Consider the following 20,632-nt stretch of genomic DNA (forward strand, 5'->3'; position numbering starts at 1 on the left):
CTCGGGGGCCACGGGGCCACGGGCGGGGCTGCGGGGACCGCTGTTCCGTTTCGGCTGCGGTAACCTCGCCGCTGGACTCCGGATGGGAAGATACCGAGAAAGTGTCACAGTCCGGACAGGGTGCTAGAAGGGCACGTCGCTCACGGTCCGCAGAACGGCGCTGCCCGAGTGCTGCGGGCATGTGTCCTTCAGCTTGGTTCTGGCCACAAACCGGGGTCCCTGCTGCAACCCTCCTTCCACCACGATGGTGCAGCCAGGGCTACGCCCCCGCAGGGGACAAGGACCCCTCGGCTCTCTGGGCGGCCCCGGCAATTGTAAGTTTTCCTTCCAGTATCTGAGTCAAAGTCCACCCCCTTGAGGCTTCCACCCATCGGTCCCAATAAAACCCACTGGGACCGTCAGGGACAAGTCAGTCTGTCTTTCCATCCTCTGAACAGGAGACCAGAGGCAGGGGAGAGGGAGGTCGGGTGCCTTCCCTGGGTTCCCTCGTCCTCTCGGTCACCTCAGGTTGGGTATGTCCCCAGTTAAAGGCCACAGGTCTGTCTTCCCAGACAGCTGTTTCTGGGTCCTCCTGACCGCCTCCTCTCCCCCACCACACCCCTGGGGCTGCAACCACCCCTGCAGTGCACCCACAGCTCTGGGCACAGTCCTGCAGGTCACTCCCCTCAATGACCCCACGGTTACCGGGGAGCTCGGTCGGGCCCAGCTGACTCCAGTGGAATCTTATTTCCGTCATACTCTGGAGAGAATTAAATGCAGTCATTTGTTGCAATGGGGTATGTCAAACCCCGTAAAATTCAACTGCTTTATGACGTCTCCTATAAAACATTTTATACCTGCAATTGAGACCTCTCAGCACAAGCTCGGGCAACAGACAACACTGATGGTCGCAGCGCCCACAGAGAAGAGAAACGGAAATACTTCCTCATGATTAAAATTAAACGGGATCCTCTAAAACCCCACCAGCGTCTGGGAGTTTCATTTTCTTTCGAGGTAGCTTTAACTTGCTTACGAAAACTGCACTAATTCCGCCTCTCCTAATGGGATGGGCACGTGTGCATGTGTGTGCACGTGTGTGTGTGGGGATCCCCACTTGTATCTGTGTAAAGAAAAACCCTGTAAAGCCCCCAGAAGGAGCTGCTTCAGGAAGGTGGCATCGGGCCCCACAGAGAATGAAGCGAGGACTCCGCAAGTCAGAGGTTCAACGCGAGCCGTGGCCGCCGGGTAGTAAGGGAGCCACGGGAGACACGCGGACGGGCTCTGGCGGGAGGGCGTGGCGTGGGAACTGTCTACCAACGTGAGAGGAGATTCGGGGACCAGGAGGGCCTCGCCTCCATCAGGTGGGACAGCGTGGCCCCCTCCGAGGGCCTGGACACTGTCGGCCCAGGTGGCCGAGAAAACCATAGAACTGACTGCGGGTGACCACCACCTGCCGGCGCCAGCTGCCCGGAGGCAAGACAGCTGCTGGGGACCGCGCCCAGCATCGGCGGGCGGCGGGGGCGCCCCGAGGGCCCGCTCGCGCCAGCGCGTGGCCGGGAAGCACCGCAGGGGCCCCGGCACTGCTGCTGTGTGGCTCAGGGCCGGGACGTCACAGACTCGAGGAGCACCAGCTGCCTCTCGGGTCCGGGGCCGGGGACCTACCTTCCGCGGTGCCTGACAGCCCGTCGGCCTTGAAGTTGCTGGCGCTCTTCTTCCGCCGGTGCTTCTTCCTGTTGGCGTGCGGGGACGGCGGCGGGTCCAGCTTGGGGCTGGCGGTGCTCGACATGCTGGGGCTGGAGCACACGGAGTCGCCCAGCCCCGTGTCTGCGCCGGACCGGAAAGGAAAACAGAGCTGCGTTAGCGCCCCAAGAGGGAAAACCACGCTCCCGCCAGGTCCTACCAGCCCCACAAAGAATGCGCTCCTGGATATTTCATATGTTACACAATACATAGCCCAGGAGGCTGCTGGGTGGGAGGCCCAGGGCATCCAGCACACTATTTAGCTCTTGTATATAATAGAGTATAAAATATATATAATATGAGATTTCTATATGGGAGGCCCAGGGTGGTCAATAGGTACAAACTTTCAGTTATAAAATCACTATTGTATACACTATAGCTAATACAACCATAGTATACATAATATAAGTAGGCATGTGATACAACATACAGTTCATGGTGCTATATTGTAGATTTGAAAGTTGCCAAGAGAACAGATGTTAAAAGTTCTCAGCACAAGAAGAAACACTGTAACTGTGGCGACGGATGGTAACTAGAGGTACTGTGGTGATCATTTCCCTGTATATAACCTATCAAGTCATCGCAATACACCTGAAACTGCTGTAACGTGACTTGTCAACTACATATCAAGGAAAAAGGCAGGAAAATAGACACTGAGGAGCTCCTTGCTTTCACGTGCGTCCCCCCACTCAGAGCCAGGCATCTGTTTCTGCACCGTCTTCCTGCTTAACATTCTCTACTTTTCACGATGAGACCCCGGGGAGAGGAAAGTGGGGAGTTCATGGATTTTAGTCACCTACTTCTCTCTTCCCACAGCTACCCTGATGTGTTAGAAATGAAACGCAGGCCCTCAGAGACGCACACGGCAGGTCTCGCTGTGGGTGTGCGCACACGGGGAGGGATTCCCGGCGGGCTGGCCTCTCCCCCAACACCGCCCGTTCCCGTGAGGCCAGTTACTGCGGGACACGGCACAGGAGGTCTCCCACCCACGTCCCCTTCGGCGTCCGGAGGGTCCATAGAGCAGACCCGCCAACTTCTGATTCACTGAAGCTATTTGTACAATTTTACAACCAGCGCATGAATGTGATAATTTACTGTAGGTGAGACTCCCAATCGATTATGTCTATTTTTATCTTCATCAAAGAGAAGACCCAAGTCCTGCTATAAGACCTGCAGCAAACAAGCAATCCAATCAGAACAAAAGAGGATTCTGAAAGCCGATGGAGAAACACCACCCAGACCCCTCCCAGGCCTCAGCAAGCCTTCAGGCACCTGGGAGCAGCCACTGGGCGCCGGCCCATTTTCTGGATGCGTGGGATCCGCCCCTGAGAAAAACGGATAAAGATTCCTGTCCGACTGGCACGGAGGCGGTAGCTGAGCCACAACCCGGAGTCCATTGGGAGGTGGTAGGTGTCAGGAGAGAAAAGGGGGGTGTGGAGGGTTGGAAGTCGGGGAGGTGGTGCTGGGGGTGGGGGCGGCTGCCACTAAATAGGTGGTCAGGGCAGGACTCCCTGAGAAGGTGACATTTGAGCCAAGACTTGAAGGTAGTGAGGAGGTGAGAAGGTAGGAGGAAGAAATAGTCAGAACGTGGCCCTGCCACGGAAGCACGCCCGCTGTGGCCCTGCCACGGAAGCACACGGCTGTGGCCTGCCGCGGAAGCACACTGCTGTGTTTGAGAAACAGAGGAGAGGGGCTGGGTGGGCGAGGAAGGGAGATGTGCAGTAAATGGCATGGGGGGAGGGCTTGTCGGCCACCGAGGGGACCCTGGCTTTTACTCTTTGGGAAATTGTTTTGAGCAGAGGGTGACATAATTTCAACTATAAAGATACTTGAAATGAGACTCAGTTTCAAAGACTTTCAGTTTGTGAAGTTCTAGAAAATGTTATCATATGTTGAGAAAGGTAAAAACGCTCAACTTAAGGTATCTCTTCAGATCAGCGCTTCCAAAGGTGCCCAAGACCAGAGATCCCTCGCCCAAGCCTGCATGGCGGGAGGGTCCACCGTCTCCCCAGCACCCATCACAGGTGAGGAAAGGACTCTAGGAGACACCCGGAGCTCCTATAGGGGCACCTGAAACCCACATAATTTTATTAACCAATGTCATACCGGTAAATTCAACAACAATAAAAAAGGCCGTATGCTCGCTGCACATGCCTGATGAGCACACGATGCCTGAACAAGGCGATCGCCGAGGCAAATGATGGCAGAGGCCGGGAAGGGGCACGACGCTGGGTCAGGGAGGCCGTGGCAGGAGGCAAGAGGCCGGCAGGGACAGTGGCCTGGGGCTCACGTGGAGATGGCCACGGTTTCCGGTTAACCGGGCCCTGAGCCCCGAGCCGGGATATTAATGTCCCTGGCGTCCAGGTCCCGAGAACTGCTTCCAGGAGCAGCTAACATTCCTCGGTTTAAAATATGAGCGCTCCAGACGCAGGAGGCCTCCACGCCGGGCTCCCCCGCTCCTCCGACTCCCTGCCTGACAAGGTATCCCTCAAAGTGACGAGCCCGAGAGCCCAGCCTCCGATGCTGCAAATGAGCTCGGGCCACAGCCCCCGCAACGCCACCCGAGCCTGCAAATAACCTGTTTTATTTTGCATCAATTACCGGGCACCGCGACGGGCAGTGACTGTGGACAGCGTTAACTATGGGAGGGACAGGCGAAGAGAAAAGGGTGCGCCAATTAAAAACAGCGAGCGCCCCAATACTCCACGCCTAACGGGGCGGCTCCGACCGGGGGCTAGGGCGTCCCGGCCCCGAGGCGCGGGCCGGATGGGCGGGCCCGCCGCCATCCCGTGCGCTCGGCGTCAGCCATCAGTTCTTCCCAATCCGGCCTCAGTGGTCACCGCACACCCCAAAAATATATAATCCGCTCAATAACGCCAACGGCCTGCAGCCCCGCCGCGCCCGGCGCGTGAAGTATGGGCCCGGGAGGCAGCCGGCTGCTGCGCCGGAGCTGACAAGCATGACTGCGGGGATAAAATAACACTCCGTGCGCATAAATATCAGGCAGCCCGCCCGAGACGGATGGGCCGGGAACGGATCCGTAGCTATCATCCCGGCAGACAGGCCCAAGGACACTCATAACTTATTTTACAATCATTTAGTTTCAGCTCAACTGGAAAACGTGACAACTTATCTCTGCTGACAAGACGCCCTGTCGAACCTCACAATTAACTCTCCTCGGATTATCTGCCCAGCCGATCATTAGCTCGGCTGTTTTTGATGAACTGTTGCGGGCAGCTCGCCTCGGCCATCGCCGTCACCGCCAGGGGTGTGGATTGGTTTTTGATGCCCCGGCTGAGGCTCGAACAGACGGGGCTCCGTGCGCGTGTGGGCGCCACGGCCCGGCCGCTCCTGGACAGGCCTGCGGGGGAGGGGTCCTTCTGCACCGTCCCCGCCACCGTGGTGATCGCCCCGAGCGCCAGGACTGCGGCCACCGGCCCCCCCGACGCCGTCCCTGGTCCTTACCAAGGTCGGAGGTGAGGGCCCTCCCCAGACTTGGAGTCTGTATTTTGGGGAGCCCAGGGCCCTCTGGAGGGACACCTGCCACCACTGTTCCTCGGTGGAACTGACTTGGAGAGGGGACACTGAGCCACCCACACGGTCTGGGAGCCACCCACACGGTCTGGAGATGCTGCTCGTGGCCCCGAGTGCTGGCCGACTGTGACTTTCCTACGTGCTGATTAAAGATACAAAATGCTTTACATGCAGGGTCACAAGAAGCAGGCACATACATATTTTTTTGGTCAATCCTCACCAGGGGCTATATTTTCCACTGCTTTTCAGAGAGTGGACGGGAGGGAAGGGGCGGGGGCATCGATGTGAGAGAGGCACATGGGTAGGTTGCCTCCTGCTCACCCCATTGGGGGCCAAGGATGGAGCCTGGAGCCAGGAGGTGGCGTCCTTGACCGGAATCGAACCCTCGACCCTCTGGTGCGCGGGCCAACCTCCAACCACTAAGCCACACCGGCCAGGGCAGAAGCGGGCATCTTTACGGAAAAAAAAATAAGCGAAAAGTACAGGAGTGTGCGTATCGGCTCCCGCTCTTCCGTCGCATGGGCCCTCGCTCGCTCGCTCGGGCGGAATCAGAAACAACGGCGAAAACCTTTTTTGGGGGGAGGTATTAAAGGAATTCGAAATGACCAAAGGCAGGGCAGGGGCTCAGGGAGGGCTCAGGCCCTCCGCAAACTCAAGGCCGTGGGCAGGACCTGAGCCCCAAGGCTGAGTCTGAGGCAGACTGAGGGGCCGCCGGGCGCCAGCCACCTGCTAGGCCCCGGCTCCTCCCCCGGCCCTTCCGCGGGAGCCGTCCCCTCCCCGCCCCTCCCGCGAGCGGAGCACATGCCCACGAGCCCCCTCCTGGCGCAGTTTCCTCTGCACCCAGCATCTCGCCGCTACGCAGGCGCCCTAAAGATCCTTCAGCTTTCCTCGCGCCTCAGGGCCGCTCCCACCTGATCCTGGTGAGGCAGGAACCCGAGGAGGTCGGATGGGAACACGCCGGGGGGGAAAAAACATACGAGAGCACGCAAGTGAGATTTTACATTTCGGGGTCAAACATCACCCTGTTCTCTAGCGGAATTTCAGCCGCACGCAAGCAGCACACGGTTTCGGTTCACCCGGTGGGCGCCGGGACGCTCAGGCGCCCGAGCGGTTCCGCGAGGCGGGGGTGAACTCGCCCCCCGAGATTCCTGCTCCTCCCCGGCCTCCGCCTTCTACCTGATCACCAGCCACAGCCTCTTCTCAAGTCCGGTGCTGGTCGCCGCCCAGTTGACAAAAAGACTGTTTCGCGTCCAGGCTGGGGACAGACCCGGTGTGTCTTGAACAAAACTCGATCACGCAGAGGAGTTAACTGAACGTATGCGTGATCCCTCCCGGTGACGTCGATGTCCGGTCTTCAGAAACTCGGGGCTTGTGTTAGAGTCACGGGAGTCAACTACCCACAATGGGAAGGGCCAGCGGCAGCCGGGAGACCAAGGGGCCGCGGGCGCTGTCCACGGTGCTGAGCGCCTCCGGCCTCCATCTGCTGACCACACGTGGTTTGAAAAAAGAGAGCGATGGTGCCCCAGGTTTGAGAAAACCCGGCGAGCGGAGACCGGACTGAGAAAAGGACCCTGGGCTGTGACGGCTCATCCCACGGGCCGACTGGGGGTTCGGCGTCTAAGATAAAAAGAGCCGTTATTTCTTCGCACAGCCTAACACGTGGGGTGTGCCTCGGTTTGCTTGATATTTTCCTGCTTAGACGAACTTCACATTTTAGGCCTTAAATCAATACCTTTGTGTATGTGTTTAATATTTAGAATTATTACATGAGGGCAGCTTTCAAGGTTGGGGTCCTGGAAAAATGAGCATTTGTGGGCTCTGGGGACGTCGCTGTGAACGGCCCCCGGAGGCCTGAGCCTCTCCCGCCAGCAGCGCCCGAGCCGCCGGCCGTGGGTTCCTGCGGCCCGGAGACCGACCACTGGCTGAGGCGCATCTCGCCCCCGCCCTGCCCGCCTCCCACGGAGAAGCCCGCGGTCCTCAGCGTGGCCACGGCGAGGGGCACAGAGCGGAGCAGAGCCACGGGCGGGTTCCAGGAAAAGGAACCAGCACAGCCGGGGAGTCTGCAGGTCGCCTCCAAATCCCAGCCTGGCCCCCCGGCCGCATGACTTGGGGTGACCCAACGCTTTCAGCTCAGCTTCTTCACAGGTAAGAGGCAGAAGAGCCGCCCTGAAGCCCTGCTCTTGGCCTGCCCGGCCCAAGCCCGGGGTCGTCTCCATCTCGCCCAAGGCGACCCCACCTCCCACAGTCCGGGCCATCCACACCGAGCCCGGTGCCAGGGCAACTGCCAGGTAACGGACAGACCCACTCCCCGGGGTCAGGCTCTCTTCCGGAGCTGTGACGACAGAAGTAAACACGACACAGCTGCCGGGCTGAATGGCTGACCTCCATCCTCGCGAGGAGACACGGACACACACTCCCAACACCCCCACGTGCCCCCCACGGGGGGGACCGCAAGTGCTGAAGACAAAAATGAACCACAGAGGGCGGAGGGGGAGTCGGGGGGGGGCACTGCAGGTTTCAACCCCCTCAATCCCGAAAACCACGCAAACACAAACGCAAAGGGCGGCCGGGTTTTTTAAAATAATCATCCTCCAGAAAGTTAACACAAGACTCTCAGCACAGAACTGCAGCCCCAAACACATGTTACGGACACAGGAGATTATGACTTTAAGGGGAAAAGTTCAACCATTACAGAGGGTCTTGGGGGACCCGTGAGTAAGCTGGACAAACGGGGGTGCCGATGACAGCCAGCCCGCGGGCCCACAGCGGCGAGGGCGATGGGGCCCGGCCCCCGCGGCGAGGAGGCCGCCCCGCTCCTTAGCTCCGCACACGCCAAGCCCTCTGAGGGCTGAGGTTTCGTTCTGGGGCGTTGCCCTCCTTACGTGACGGGGCCCCTCTGATTTTTACTTTATTATGTGCGCAGTGGCCAGCGGGCACCCAGCACCAGGAGCAGGTGCCAGGAGCCAGGTCTCTCGAATAAAGGACGTTCCGAGACAAACGGAAGCCCAGAGAGACCGTGAATCCGAGCGGAGCCTTTCAGTGCCCGACACAAAAACCCGGTGTAGCTACGATCGTATATTTCAGACCCAGAGGTTTAAATATGACTTAAGTACCAGCTAAAGAAGAGTGTATTAACAATAATCCTCACGGTCCTGGCCGCTCCGGAGAGTAAATGATCACCACAGGAAAATGGTACGTTCTATCACCTTTAAAAAAGGATCCCAGTTTCCCTCGGGCATCGTGTGTCATCTTTTGCTATGTTTGGAGTTAACGGTGTTTTTTTCATCTTGTTTGTGGATGAAACCAAATGCTAATTTTCAAAGTTATAAAAATACTATCCTGTGTACAGTTAAAATAATACTTGAGAAAGCTCCTGTCCTACGAAATGTCACGACCCTCTCCTAAACCATGGGACAGGCCGCGTGACTAATGAAAGGGGTGCCTTGTGGTCCCCGAGCCTTTATTGGCGGTGGGTGGCACAGCTCCGGGGTATCGGGTGCCTCAAAGGGGAGGCCGGGCCACTTGAAAGAGCGGTCCCGTGGGGCCCAGGAGCTCCATTCCTTTCCGCCACACCTGGGCCCTAACAATGCCCCAGTCAGTGGGCTGGAGGCTGCTGAGGGGGACGCCCTCGCCCCCTGAGACACCCAGCCCGCGGGGAAGCTTTGAAGGGTTGGGTCCCACTGGTGACCTGTCCCCAGCCTCTCCCACAGGGCGCCCTGGAAGTCGGCGAGGGCGACTGGCAACCACTCGGGACCACAGGGGGGGAAGCGCCTCGCTCAGGGGGGCGACCCTGACTACACACCGAGGGTCCTTACTGACCGGACAAGCCACTGCCCGGGGCCTGCCTGGGGGAGGCGCTCTCGGGGCCTTGGGAAACAGTAACACGCAGAACAGAATGGTACTTTGGGTTTAAAAACCAGATACGGTTAACAGTGCAAAAACCTAACAGACGAATCCAACTGTAAGCCTGTATTTACATTAAGGCTACAGGCTGACATGCGGCTGTAAGAGGTATTCAAAATTCATTTACCCAAATCTGCATTAGGAGCAGCCTTCTGTACCAGTTTTACACCGTTTTTGATGAAAATATAGGGGAAAAGTCCCCACATTTAAATTTGAGGGTATTTGGCCTATGAATTTTTTTTAAGTATGAGATGACTTCTTTAACAGCCCCCAAAACAGACTATTTCTCTTTCCTGATGCTTCAGAATTTTGCTAACCTGCTGCTAATGACCAACGACCGAGCTACATGTTCAATAGAGACTCCAGGGCTGGGGTGACCCCCTCACTTCCCCGGCCTGAAAACTGGGCACTGTCCGCCCATTCGTGCCACTAACGAGTGGCCGGCGAGTCCCGCCGTGGCGCTGCCGTTGGGGCGAAGTCGCCGAGACCTGAAGGCCGCCTGCACGTTGAGTATTGGACTCGATCCGGTGTGGGGTTCGTGGGGGATGCTGATGACCGCTCCCTGACTCCACTGTTAAAACACTGCATTCAACATGTCCGCAGGTCACAGCTCCGTGGCAGGTGGGAGGACAGGCCGTTTCCCAAAGCAGGTGTTAAATGAAGAGGTCACAGTGGGCTGTTCTGTTTCCACCCAAAACCTGTAGTTGAGATTCCGCCTCCTCGGCCAGAGGCTGACCGTTTCCTACAGGTTCTGACGGCCGGCGGGCTGGCCTGGTGGGGTGCAGGGAAGAGCCCCGGCTCCTAGGATACGGGCGACTTCCGTGGGTGGCACCCAGGAGAGACAAAGGCCCCACCGAAGGTCCTGGGACGAACCACCTCAACGCGGGGGGGCATCCACCCGGCCGTGCCTGGCACCAACCTCAGCTTGTGTCTGTCCCCCGCTTAACGATCATCATTCGGTCGCCATGTCCGAACCCCGCTCTGCAGTCATGTCCGAAAATGACAAGAGCACAGTTCACAGGGAACCTGACCGTGACGCGGGCTCGGGGTGAGGCCGGTGGGAGGTTTCGTGAACGTGGAAAATCGCTCTGAAAACCTGCCCCCGGGGCTCCCCGCTGGCAAATCTCCTGACCACCTCCCGTGAGAGTCAAATCAAAACCACGCCCGGGGCGGTGGGTGCTGGACACACTGCAACGGGACACCTAATTTTAACTCGCCCGAAACCTGTCCAACATTACACCCGGGTAACCGTCCCCACCAGGACCCCACGGCGAAGACGCCGCGGACACTCTGTGCTTTCGGAGCCCGGGCCGGACAGAGGCTCGTTCCCGAGGTGTTGTTTCAAGCGCCTTCGCCACAGCTCAGTGACATGGGCCGAGGGGTGGCTCTTGTCTGCCTTCTCCACTTTCCTGAATGAGAAATCAGAGCGTAATGACGCTGTTTAACATCTAAGACTAAACTTACTTCTGGCAAAAATTACTAATTCAGCATTAATTCTAGAAACCGACTTCATTTGCACCACAACAGCTTTATCCCATTCCGTGGGCAGCTGCCTTGGAATCTGGGCTCTGTCCCGGCAAAAACACCACAATACGACAGAGAAAGCGAGGGGACGTCCCCAGCTGGATTCGCGAGGAGCTTAAAGCCTTTCCTTTATCGTGGCTACAGTTTCGTCAATACGGTTCCATCAGATACTAAGGGGGAAACGGCTGCAAAGTAAAATGAAAGCCAAGGCTGTTCCCAAACAGACCGTCTGACGCTCTCCCCTTCCCCTCAGCAGCAGCCCAGCCCCCGTGGCCGCCGGAAGGGTCAGTGGAGGGAGCAGCGGCCCAGCCCAGAGGTGGAATCCGCAGCTTGCAATTCATCAAAGGACCCGGCTCCATTCTTCCCCACGGTGCCTTTTGTCCCCTGGGGAGAGGTTGAAAGGAAGACTTGCCCACCAGCCTCCCCAACCAGGATGTGGCCTCCTGGGCCCTGCCCGCCCCGGCCTGGGGAACACAATCTCGGCCTCTTCTCCCCAGTTCCTGCAGCTTCCCGACCATCCGCAATTTTCTCCTGAATGCGCCCGGCCACCGGCTCCTGCCCACACGCCCTGCGATGACCCACAGCACAGGTGGCCGGGACCCCCGCTGTGTCCTGCCGGCCCCGGGAGTCCCCACCCGGAGGGAAGGCTTTTCGGGTGCCCAGCCCGGGCAGGAGACTGGGGAGAGCGTCTCCCTCCATGTCTGTCCAGGCCCCTGGGGGCTGTCACCCAGGCCAGACGCCCCATGCGCTCCCCGTTTCCCGCGTCTCCAGCGAACGCCCCAGTCTCCATTTCCGAGCAGCGAAGGGCTGCGGGAAGCAGCTTCCTAGATATTTTTAGTGTCCCCTCCGGCTCCCCGGCTCCCCGGCTCCGGCTCACAAAAGCAAGCAGCAGGCGCACGTATTTCTCCCATGAAATTCAGTGCCCTTTCCACTTCCAGCTCTCGGGGCTGTTTCACGGGTGAAGGGGTCTCTGACCTTGGGACAGCGTGGCCTTGGGGCTGGGACACCCCGCGGGCCAGGGAGACGGGGCGTGGCCGGGTGGGCTCAGCTCCCCGCCAGGGGGACCTGCCGCCGGGCAACTAAACGGACTTGGGGCTTATGTGACGAGGCTGAGAGGAACACGGAGGCGACGCTGATACCAGTGAGGAGAGCATGGTGCCTACGAGCCGAGTACGGGAAATGGGCACACGGAGGGGATGCAGAGGGCAGGCCGGCTGGCAGGTGCAGCGCCTGGGGCACTGGGGGTCAGGGTGATCTGGTTAACTGGAGAGGGGAGCGGGGTGGTGACACAGAGACACCTGGGGAGAGGGGGCCTAAGGAGGGATTTCCCGGTATTCTCATGCTCGTGGGAAAGGACAGCCCTGCCCAGGCTCTGAGGAGGCGTGCGGGCTACGATTCTTACACATGCCACTTTAGCGCATGTTTCCAGGAAAACACTGAAGCAGGAGCCTGCCTGCGCCCGGCCTCGCACCTGGTACCCCCAGCCCGGCTGTTCCCAGCAGGCTCGCGTGGGCAGGCGGGCTGCGCGGGGACCGGGACCAGGCCGGCGAGAACATTCACCGACTGTGGGCTGAGACCCACCCACCTGCAGCACGTGGAGCCCGTGGGTAATTCCACTCTGTCCCGGGCGACGCTGCTCTGCCGCGGGCAGGGCCCGCTCCACGGGGCTTCCTCTCGAGGCCCTGGCTGCTCTGAACCCAGCCGGGTGTTCACTGTGTGACGAGCGGGACAGGGCAGGGACCGGGTGTCCTCGCCCGGGGCTGACACTGGTCTCTCCCACACTGTGGCCTGTGCTCACCCCCAGAGCCACCCAGGCCCCTTTGCTCTCCTTGGCACCGGCACTGCCAGTTAAGGGCCCGTCTCCTTCGTCACAAAGCCCACTGGTCTCGCTCTGTTGATAAACTGGTTTCAAGCTGAATCCGTCCACGGCGAAGCACACGTGGAAATTGCCGTGTTCACCTCCTAATCTGTGTTCTAACTACAGGATTCATTTTTGAAAATAACTTCATTTACAACTTTTTTATTTTTCACGAATAACATGCATTCATTGCTGAAAGGAGGCCCAGGGGAACAGTTAGAATCCTGCCCGCCTCCCCGCCCTTTCCTGTCAGTGACTTGCCCACACGCTGCAGGTGGGCACCGGGCTCGGGCTTCCACCGCGCACCACGCAGCTGATCCTCGCCGGGCCTGACCCTGGGCACGTGATTCTAATGCTCGAAGGCTCAGTTTTCTCATTTACAAGTAAGGAGAGTAGTTTCCCCTCGCGAAGTTGTCCGGGCCAGGTATACAAAGTGCTTAATCCAAGCTGGCATGCGGCAAATAACAACTTCGGCTCGTCAAAGTGTCTGGAAAATCAGGGGGAACACCCGCGGGGCAGACGCTGGCCGAGGCAGACCCTGCTCTAGGCCGCGGGCACAGACGGCCCCCTCACCTTAAGATACTAGTGGGGCAAGACACAGGTAATAAAACCAAGGAAACTGCAAGGGTGGTTAGGAGGGTAAGTGGTATGGAGAAGGCACAGCCGCGGAGAGGGCTGGGTCGCCGAGGCCCGTGTGCGTGGTGAGAGGTTCCCGACACAGCACGTGCGAAGGCCCGGTGGTGGGATCGCAGGAGAGATGCTGAAGCTGGTTCGCAGGACAGTGACACCTGGTACTGACATAAACATCCTCCAAGTTATGACACAGAAAGCCCTTTATAAAGGGCTCTGTGCTGGGAGTTCACCAAAACATATTTAATCAGCCCCCTACGGCTGGTCATAGAGGTTGTTTCCAATTTCTGAACTGTTTTTTGATATGGTAGAAACTTAACACCTTAACAGTTAAAAGCCGGTTATGACATAGTCCAATTTTTGGAAATAAATAAGAACACAGACCCATGAACTGAAAAGGGTACATACCCCCAAATTAATACTCTAGTGTAGGAGGTTTTTTTGTGTTTCTTTTTAAGCAAAAAGCTTCTCTGCATTTTCAGTTTGTCTAAAATACAATGTTTGCTAATCAAGGAAAAATACAAAGTTGTTATCGCAAAAATCAAGGGAAGAAAATGGGAGTTAGTCCACTTGCTAGAAGAGGCAGGTCCACTAAAATAGGTGGACCTCCCCCAGGGGAGACCTACGTCCCAGTGCGTCCCAGGCACACGACGGATGCCACACCCACACTGGGGGCACTTTTATTGACATAGCACACTTATTACTGAAGCTTCCAGAGAAAGAATTTCAAAAATGGAAAACAGAGCAAAAAAAGGAATATTGTGTGAAAGGACAAATAAGTTAAAAAAAAAAAAAAAAAAAAGGAATCAGCAGGAACCTGTATTACGCTTCGGTTCAGGGAACGTGGGGGCCCCAGCGGAAAGGCGTGTGTGACCCAGGCGTGGCTCCGGTGATCACCGGGCCCTTGACGGCTGTGGACGGTCCCAGGCGATGATGACCCTCCCGGAGCGCGGGCCGGGGGGCGCGCAGCCTGACAGGTCTCATCTGGGGCCTGGCCCGCGTCTGCCTGGCGCTGCCACGGCCGCCTGATTGATGGGGGCCTGACGTGCCCCCGGACTTCAATTTCCTCCGTGCCCCGCCATAAAAACCCAGCGCGGAGACGCAGAGGTGCTTCTGGACGCGGGCTTTCCCGGACGTTCTGATGTCGGAGAAAAGCGACAGTCAGAAGACCGCCGAGGCGCCGCGTGGGGAGCGGGGACACTTGCTCCGCCTTTGGCATTAATGCGAATTTTGAGGGGAGATGAAAGGAGGGCCGGCAGCTGGCTGAAAGGGGGTTTCCGACCTCGGACAATGAAGCTTAAAATCTGAAATACATGAAGTGTGTTTTCTAATTATACTATACCGAGAAAATGTTTCTAAAGTAGTAACGCTTATCTCAGTGATAATTTCTGAATCCAGCCAGGAACTATTTATTGACAAAAACTATGAAAATAACCGAGTGACGGCTGGAAAAGATAACCGGTGAGGCTGTTAACCTGGCCGAATGCCATGGAGAGCAACTCGTCCATATTAGACCTGAATGCTCCTTTTTTAAAAAAAATTTTAGATTGATTTTTTTTTAGAGAGGAAGGGAAAGAGAGAGAGGAACATCAGCTTGTTGTTCCCTGTATTTACGCATTCACTGGTGGATTCTTGTATGTGCCCTGATCAGGGACTGACCCCGAAACCTTGTCACATTGGGACAACACTCTAACCAACGGACCTACCCGGCCAGGGCCAGACCTGAATTCTTCAACTATAACCAAATGGAAAGATCCGGTGTGGAAACTGTATGACATACTTATCAATAATATTAAGCCCCCAAACTGTGTTTTAAATGTAATTATAATTGTTTTCCTGTAAATAAGTACACATTTGAAGAGACCCTGAAATATGCACGGAAACACCGCCCTGCCACTGTGCTAAGATCATAAAGTCCCACGGCAGAAATAATGTAGCAATTAAAATAGCATTTATAACTAAATATGTTTAAATGTTTCTTCATATAAGAGTAAGATTTTAAGTCATTTAAAATAACCATCTGTTTCTCCGTGATATAAAATTTTTAGTATCATTGTATAATTAATATTAATATCGCTTTTTGTTACTAATCTTATCTGTCAGATAGTAAAGCAAAGATGTAATGAGAGATACATTCATGGAAAGAAGTGTAAGGGCGCAAAACCAAGGTAACATACCAACACCGATAAAGTACACAGAGGGTTTGAGGGTAACTCTGACCAACCCCCACAAAGCTGTCTGTCAACGGTATCCATCCATCCATCTCCCCCCGCCCCCCACAGACACACAATTACTTGCATTTCCAGACCCCCTCCTCTCCCACCCTCACTTCGGCTCCTTTCTTCCTGGTATCTGAAATTTTTTAGCCCTTTAGGCCTTTCCGTTTTTGCACATATTTAGAAATTCTGTAACAGGAAGCGAGGGGGAAATTGAAAAAGATGGGACCAAATTGTAGTCAACTAACGGACAGAGTCACCGGGGAGACCGTATGATTGATGTTTCCTAAGCAATTATCTGGTTCCTAACCACAAGCGCAGAGATACAAGGTAAGTATTTTCCTGGCCCAAGAGTGGTGTAAAGCCAGGAGAAAGAGTCCTGTGTTGTTTAAAATGTACAATGTTATAAAATCAGATGTGTTCGTGTTACAGGCACAAAGGTTACTTAACATTTTCTTTCCCGTTGGGGAAACAGTGTATCTCCCTGACAGATCTTTGTGTGCTGTTCCACCCGAGTGTGATTTCTAGCTGTGAGTGCTAGGAACTGTATCCGCTGTAATCCGCAGGCGGTCTCAGGGACACCGGCGAGGCCAAGAAGCAGTTCCCAGGGCACCACCAAAGCATTTTATCATTAAAAACACCTCGTCTGAAAAATGCAAAGAATCCTATCACACAAAACTGGCAGAGGCCGTGGAGCTCATTCTGCAAGCCCGCCGGGCCGCCCTGGCCAGTGAGGCCAGTTCCTGCTTGGGGATGTTCCACTGAAGACCAGCGAGAAGACAGGAAACTTTCAGACAAAACAGCAGGGTCCCGGGTCCACAGTGGGGGCAGGGCGACCCCTTCTGATGGGGGAGGAGACGAGCAGGTGGCCGTGTAGGCCGGGCTCCGTAACAGTGAGAAGGAAAGGAGGTGGGTAGAAGGGGACTCGACGGGCCACCTGGGGCGAGGTGGACACGCAGGCGCGGAGCAGAGTCGGGGCTGGAGCCTTGGAGAGGGAGCTAGAGAGGGGGCGGGAGACCGGGCACCCAGCAAACTCCAGAGGCCAGGCCAGCGGGGACCTTGTCAGCAGACAGGAAATATCAGGAATATGTTCGTTCGTGTGCAGGGGGAGCCACTAGAGTGTCATGCGGGGGAACCAGCAGTCAGTCTGAGTCACCTTCGCTTCTTAAGGATGAGCTGCGCGTACTTTAGGGGAGCAGGTGTAAGAGGCAGGAGCTGAGCCAGGACCGAGACCCAGCTCAGGGCAACCAGGTGGGTGCCGCCAGGCATTCTGGGAAGTCAGGTGCACACGCCAACCACGCAACCTGATTCTACGAGGGGAGGTGAAGAGCGGGCTTGGGAGCGACTGTCTGCGGCCGAGCCACCGGCAGCCGAGACGGGGGGGGGGAGGCTGGGAGCACACACATTCTCCGAACTAAACCGGGAGGCCTGCCCCGAACACACTGAGCGTGAGCTGCCGGCGGCCTTCCACTCAGGCTGATGCATGACCCCGAGTCTTCCAGGTTTGGCAGACGCCAGGCCCGCCCAAGCAGGGCAGGCAGCGAGGGGAGGCGGCCGCGTCCTGAGCGCCGTCAGTGGCTGAGTCCAGCAGCGGAGGCGACAGAGAACAGCAGGAGCCCCCCGAGAGTGTCGTCAGAGGAGCCCCAAGGAGAGAGGGTTCAAGCAGGTAAAGTGGTCAGTGGGTTCGCCCCTGCTCAGGGGCCGATGCCAAATGCCTGTTTCCTCGTCGGAAACGGGGCTCACACCGGGCTCGGCCCACGGGGCTCCGGCCCCTGCGGAGCGAGGGCCCGATGGAGGCCGCACGCTGTCGGAGTCGGCAGGGCCAGCAGGACCGGCGCTGAGCCCAGCCGCCCACGTCCCCGCCTGCTGCCTTGGGGGACGGTCTGCGAAGCTGAGCTGACTCCCCGTGAGCAGGGCGCTGCCCTGGGGGGTGGCTGCACCCGGACAGCAGGCTCCTTCGGGAAGGATACTTAACTCATGGTGGAATCGGAGGCGGCTGGAAGGGCACAGAGCCGGAGCTTCACTGCCCGGGTCCGGGGTGCTGGACCCGGCACTGCTGCCGTCTGGGGTCAGGTCATTCCTCCATTTGGGGAGCTGTCCTGCATACTGCAGATTATTTAGCAGCATCTCTGGCTTCTCTCCCCCGCTTCCCACTTGTGATAACCCGAAAACATCTCCAGGTATCATCACATGCCCCCTGGGGGGAGAACGTCACCCCTCGAGAGCCGCTGGTCTAGATGAAGATACCGAGGGCCAGAGGGGCCGAGAGACGCGGTGCAGGCGCCACAGCAAACGGCCACAGCATCCTCCTCAGCCGCCCGTTTGAAAGGATTTCTGGGCTTCTGCCGGGGAAGACGAGGGCTGCCGGCCTTCGGCATGAAACGCGCTGCGCCCCCCTCTGATGTTGGGGGCAGCGTTTCCCCCGGTCAGCACCTGCTGCTAGAAATAGCTGATAGGAAGGAACTAAGGAGACAAAGTACAAAGTACAAAGTCTGATTGGGAGGAAGAAAAACATACCTTCTCCCCCCTGCAGCCAGGTACCCCAGGAGGCTCCGGCTTTCTCCTTGGCCGCGTGCGGAGAAAGCAAAGCAGGCTCTGAGCAGAGAAGGGGGCCGGGGTCAATCCTTTAATTAGGCGACTAGCTGGTGAGGGGAACAGGCCGCGCGGCTGAGACGGGGAGTGCCCGGCTTTGAGAGATGAGAGCCACGGGCCCTTTAACACCGAGCTGAGCGCAAGGCTGACGGCAAACCCCGGGAACGTGTGTGAGCGCCAGCCAAGACGCGGGAGGGACCGGCGAGAAAGGAAAGTTCAGGACGGGCGAGGCAAGGGAAAACGTCTGTGTTACAGTCCCTTCAAAAGCGAGCGCTATACAAAGGTAAACAATTTATAATACAGTGTCTTCATGCTAAGTATTAATTTCTCTTAAACATAGCAAAGGGGGAAAAGATGGGCCCTGAAATCAGACAGGCCCGGGTCTGAGCTCTGACCACTGACTCTGAGTGTGGCCCAAAGGGTCTGTCTTTTTGGAACCTCAATGATCGAACAGGGTTAAGGATTCTCAGGAAACGGGGGGAGCCAAGCTCTGACCCAGCGGCGCCCAGGCGGGCAGGTTCCCATCTCCCCTCATTAAAACCCACCTAAGCATCCGGCATCCTGGGGGGTGTCCCGCTACCAGCCCCCGCTGGGCACCTACTGAAATTGTCAGCACACTATCCCGGGGGGAAAACACTCAAAATGTAAAAGTTAAAACCGATGAACCGACAGCAAGGAGCCGGGGGACCCACAGCTGAAGCACGAGATGGGGAATCTCCCACGCGGGGTGCTGAGCCCCCCGGGCCGGCTGTGGGGGGAGGAACGACAGTCCGGGCCAAGGCGGAGACCCGTGTTTCTAGCCCGTCACCAGAACAGCCCCGCACACGCACACGGGAGGACATTCAGCGTCAGCAGCCCCTCTAACGCGTCGGCTTCACGATCGGGGTCTCGTGGCGGCAGATCCTGCTGGGAAGACACGAGGGGGCCGGTGGGAGGAAGCCCCGGGAGCACGCCCCCCTTCCCGGGAGGGGAAGATGGATACGGTTTCCTACTTGGTGCTGACAAGGCGGGCCGGCGGCCAGGTGGAGGCGGGCGGCCTGCGAGTCACCTGGAGCGATGCGATATATTGGTGGTGACAGCCCGTCAGCCGGGAAGATGAACAGCAGGAATGAAGCAATCGGCGGAGGGGTGGGGCCCGCAGGACAACCCGCCAGTCCCGAGGCGGGAGGCCCGGCTGCCACGGCAACGGCCACGGCGAAGGCCCCGGGGCCAAGGCTGGCACGGAGCCCCCCGGGCCCAGCCAGTGGGAGGCATCTAACAGGCACCTTACCTTGGAGGGAGCTACGCCAACCAGGTGGCTGCAAATGACCCCCCGGGGCCCCTGCTACCCGAAGCAGTGCTACCTCGGGCCGGCGCTTCTAGAGAAAACGACCTATAGGGAAAGTGATTAATAGAAAAAAAAAAATCGCAGGCTCCCAATGAGAGTCACGGACACCCTCGGCCAATAGCTGCCGCCGAGATAATTGTCCTGAATCTATCACTGGAACTCGGCGGCCCTCGCTGACTGCAGACGGGAGCCTTCCTCCCGGATCACCAGTCGGTGTTCCCGGCTCACCGCGGCCATCACGGTGATAAACAGCTCCAACCACAACAGGCTCCGACGTGCAGATCAATTCCGGCTCCATAAAGAATCTGCACAAGGGGCTCCAGGACAGGGATTTACAGCCACCGGTTTTTATTCTTTCTCGCTGCAAAAATTACTTCTGTCAAACACTTAGGAGAGTGGGGAAAAATGGAAAAAAATTAATTTTTCATGGACTGCGGGAACAGCCTTTCTCAGTGCGTTAGCCCAAGATGAATACGTTTCTGCACTTAAAAAATTATGCCGAGCATCGCGCGGTGCCCGGCGAGGGGGGACGGGGCCTCCGCCGCCCGCCAGCCCGCCGACGCCCATCTGAAACCCCGAGCGGAGCTGTCTCAGTTTTCTCCGAGGGCGGGTGCGGGCCTCATGTGAGCGACGCCAAATTACACTAGACATTTAATTTTAAACCGCAGGTATTTAAACGCAAAGCCTGGCAACAGCGACCGTGGGGCCTGAGCCGCACAGACCGGAGTCCCCCCCACCCCCCGCATTTACTGCAGGCCCTGTTCCGAGGTCCGGCCACTACAAAGCCAGTCTCCTCATTATGAGTCGCTCACAGCTGCTCGCAGGACAGACCCCGGGGTACCCGGGCGTCGAGGGGGGGGGGTCGGCAAAGTTCCCAGGGGCCGGGGCCTTAATGTCACATGGACGGCGGGGCGGAGGGAATGGCATCCCGACGCTGTTGCGAGGACGCTGCTTGACAATGAAAGCGTGAGCGTCCCGTCCCTGCTGCTAAGCACGGTTAAGCTTTTTATGACTCCAACATCCACACCGAAGGCTCAGGAGAAACAAGATAAAAATGATTAAAAAAAGAAAAAAAAAAACAGAGGGTGGGGTTGGTATCAACTGCTACTTAAAGCTCCACCTGCTTGTGTCTTTTGTGATTATTTTCCAAGCACCGGAGGGAGTGTGGTGCCCGAGCTGAGGTCTTGAGGTTCATTCATAAACGCGTTTTCTTGAAGCCGTTTGTTAGATCCTGAGCCCTGATAGCAGTTCATTAAAAATGGCCCCGGTCTGGCCACTTGGCGACTCAGTGAAGGCTGGTACGGTGCCACCGGGAGGCCAGATGCCACC

The 20,632-nt window shown here is 57.4% G+C and overlaps 1 protein-coding gene across 8 annotated transcripts in view; it reads right to left on the reverse strand.

The window, feature by feature from the left end:
* AGAP1 (ArfGAP with GTPase domain, ankyrin repeat and PH domain 1) overlaps positions 1-20,632 on the reverse strand; it is a 340,037-nt gene that overhangs the window by 81,087 nt on the left and 238,318 nt on the right. For 6 of the 8 annotated variants that reach the window (XM_081141778.1, XM_081141775.1, XM_081141781.1 and 3 more), the window contains one exon: positions 1,642-1,803. The exons of the other annotated variants lie outside the window; for them this stretch is intronic. In XM_081141778.1, the coding sequence (XP_080997904.1) occupies positions 1,642-1,803 (162 nt within the window). The remainder of the gene's footprint in view (positions 1-1,641; positions 1,804-20,632) is intronic. 8 annotated transcript variants of the gene reach the window in all.

Source organism: Miniopterus schreibersii (assembly GCF_964146895.1).
Source record: "Miniopterus schreibersii genome assembly, chromosome: 7".
NCBI lineage: Eukaryota > Metazoa > Chordata > Mammalia > Chiroptera > Miniopteridae > Miniopterus > Miniopterus schreibersii.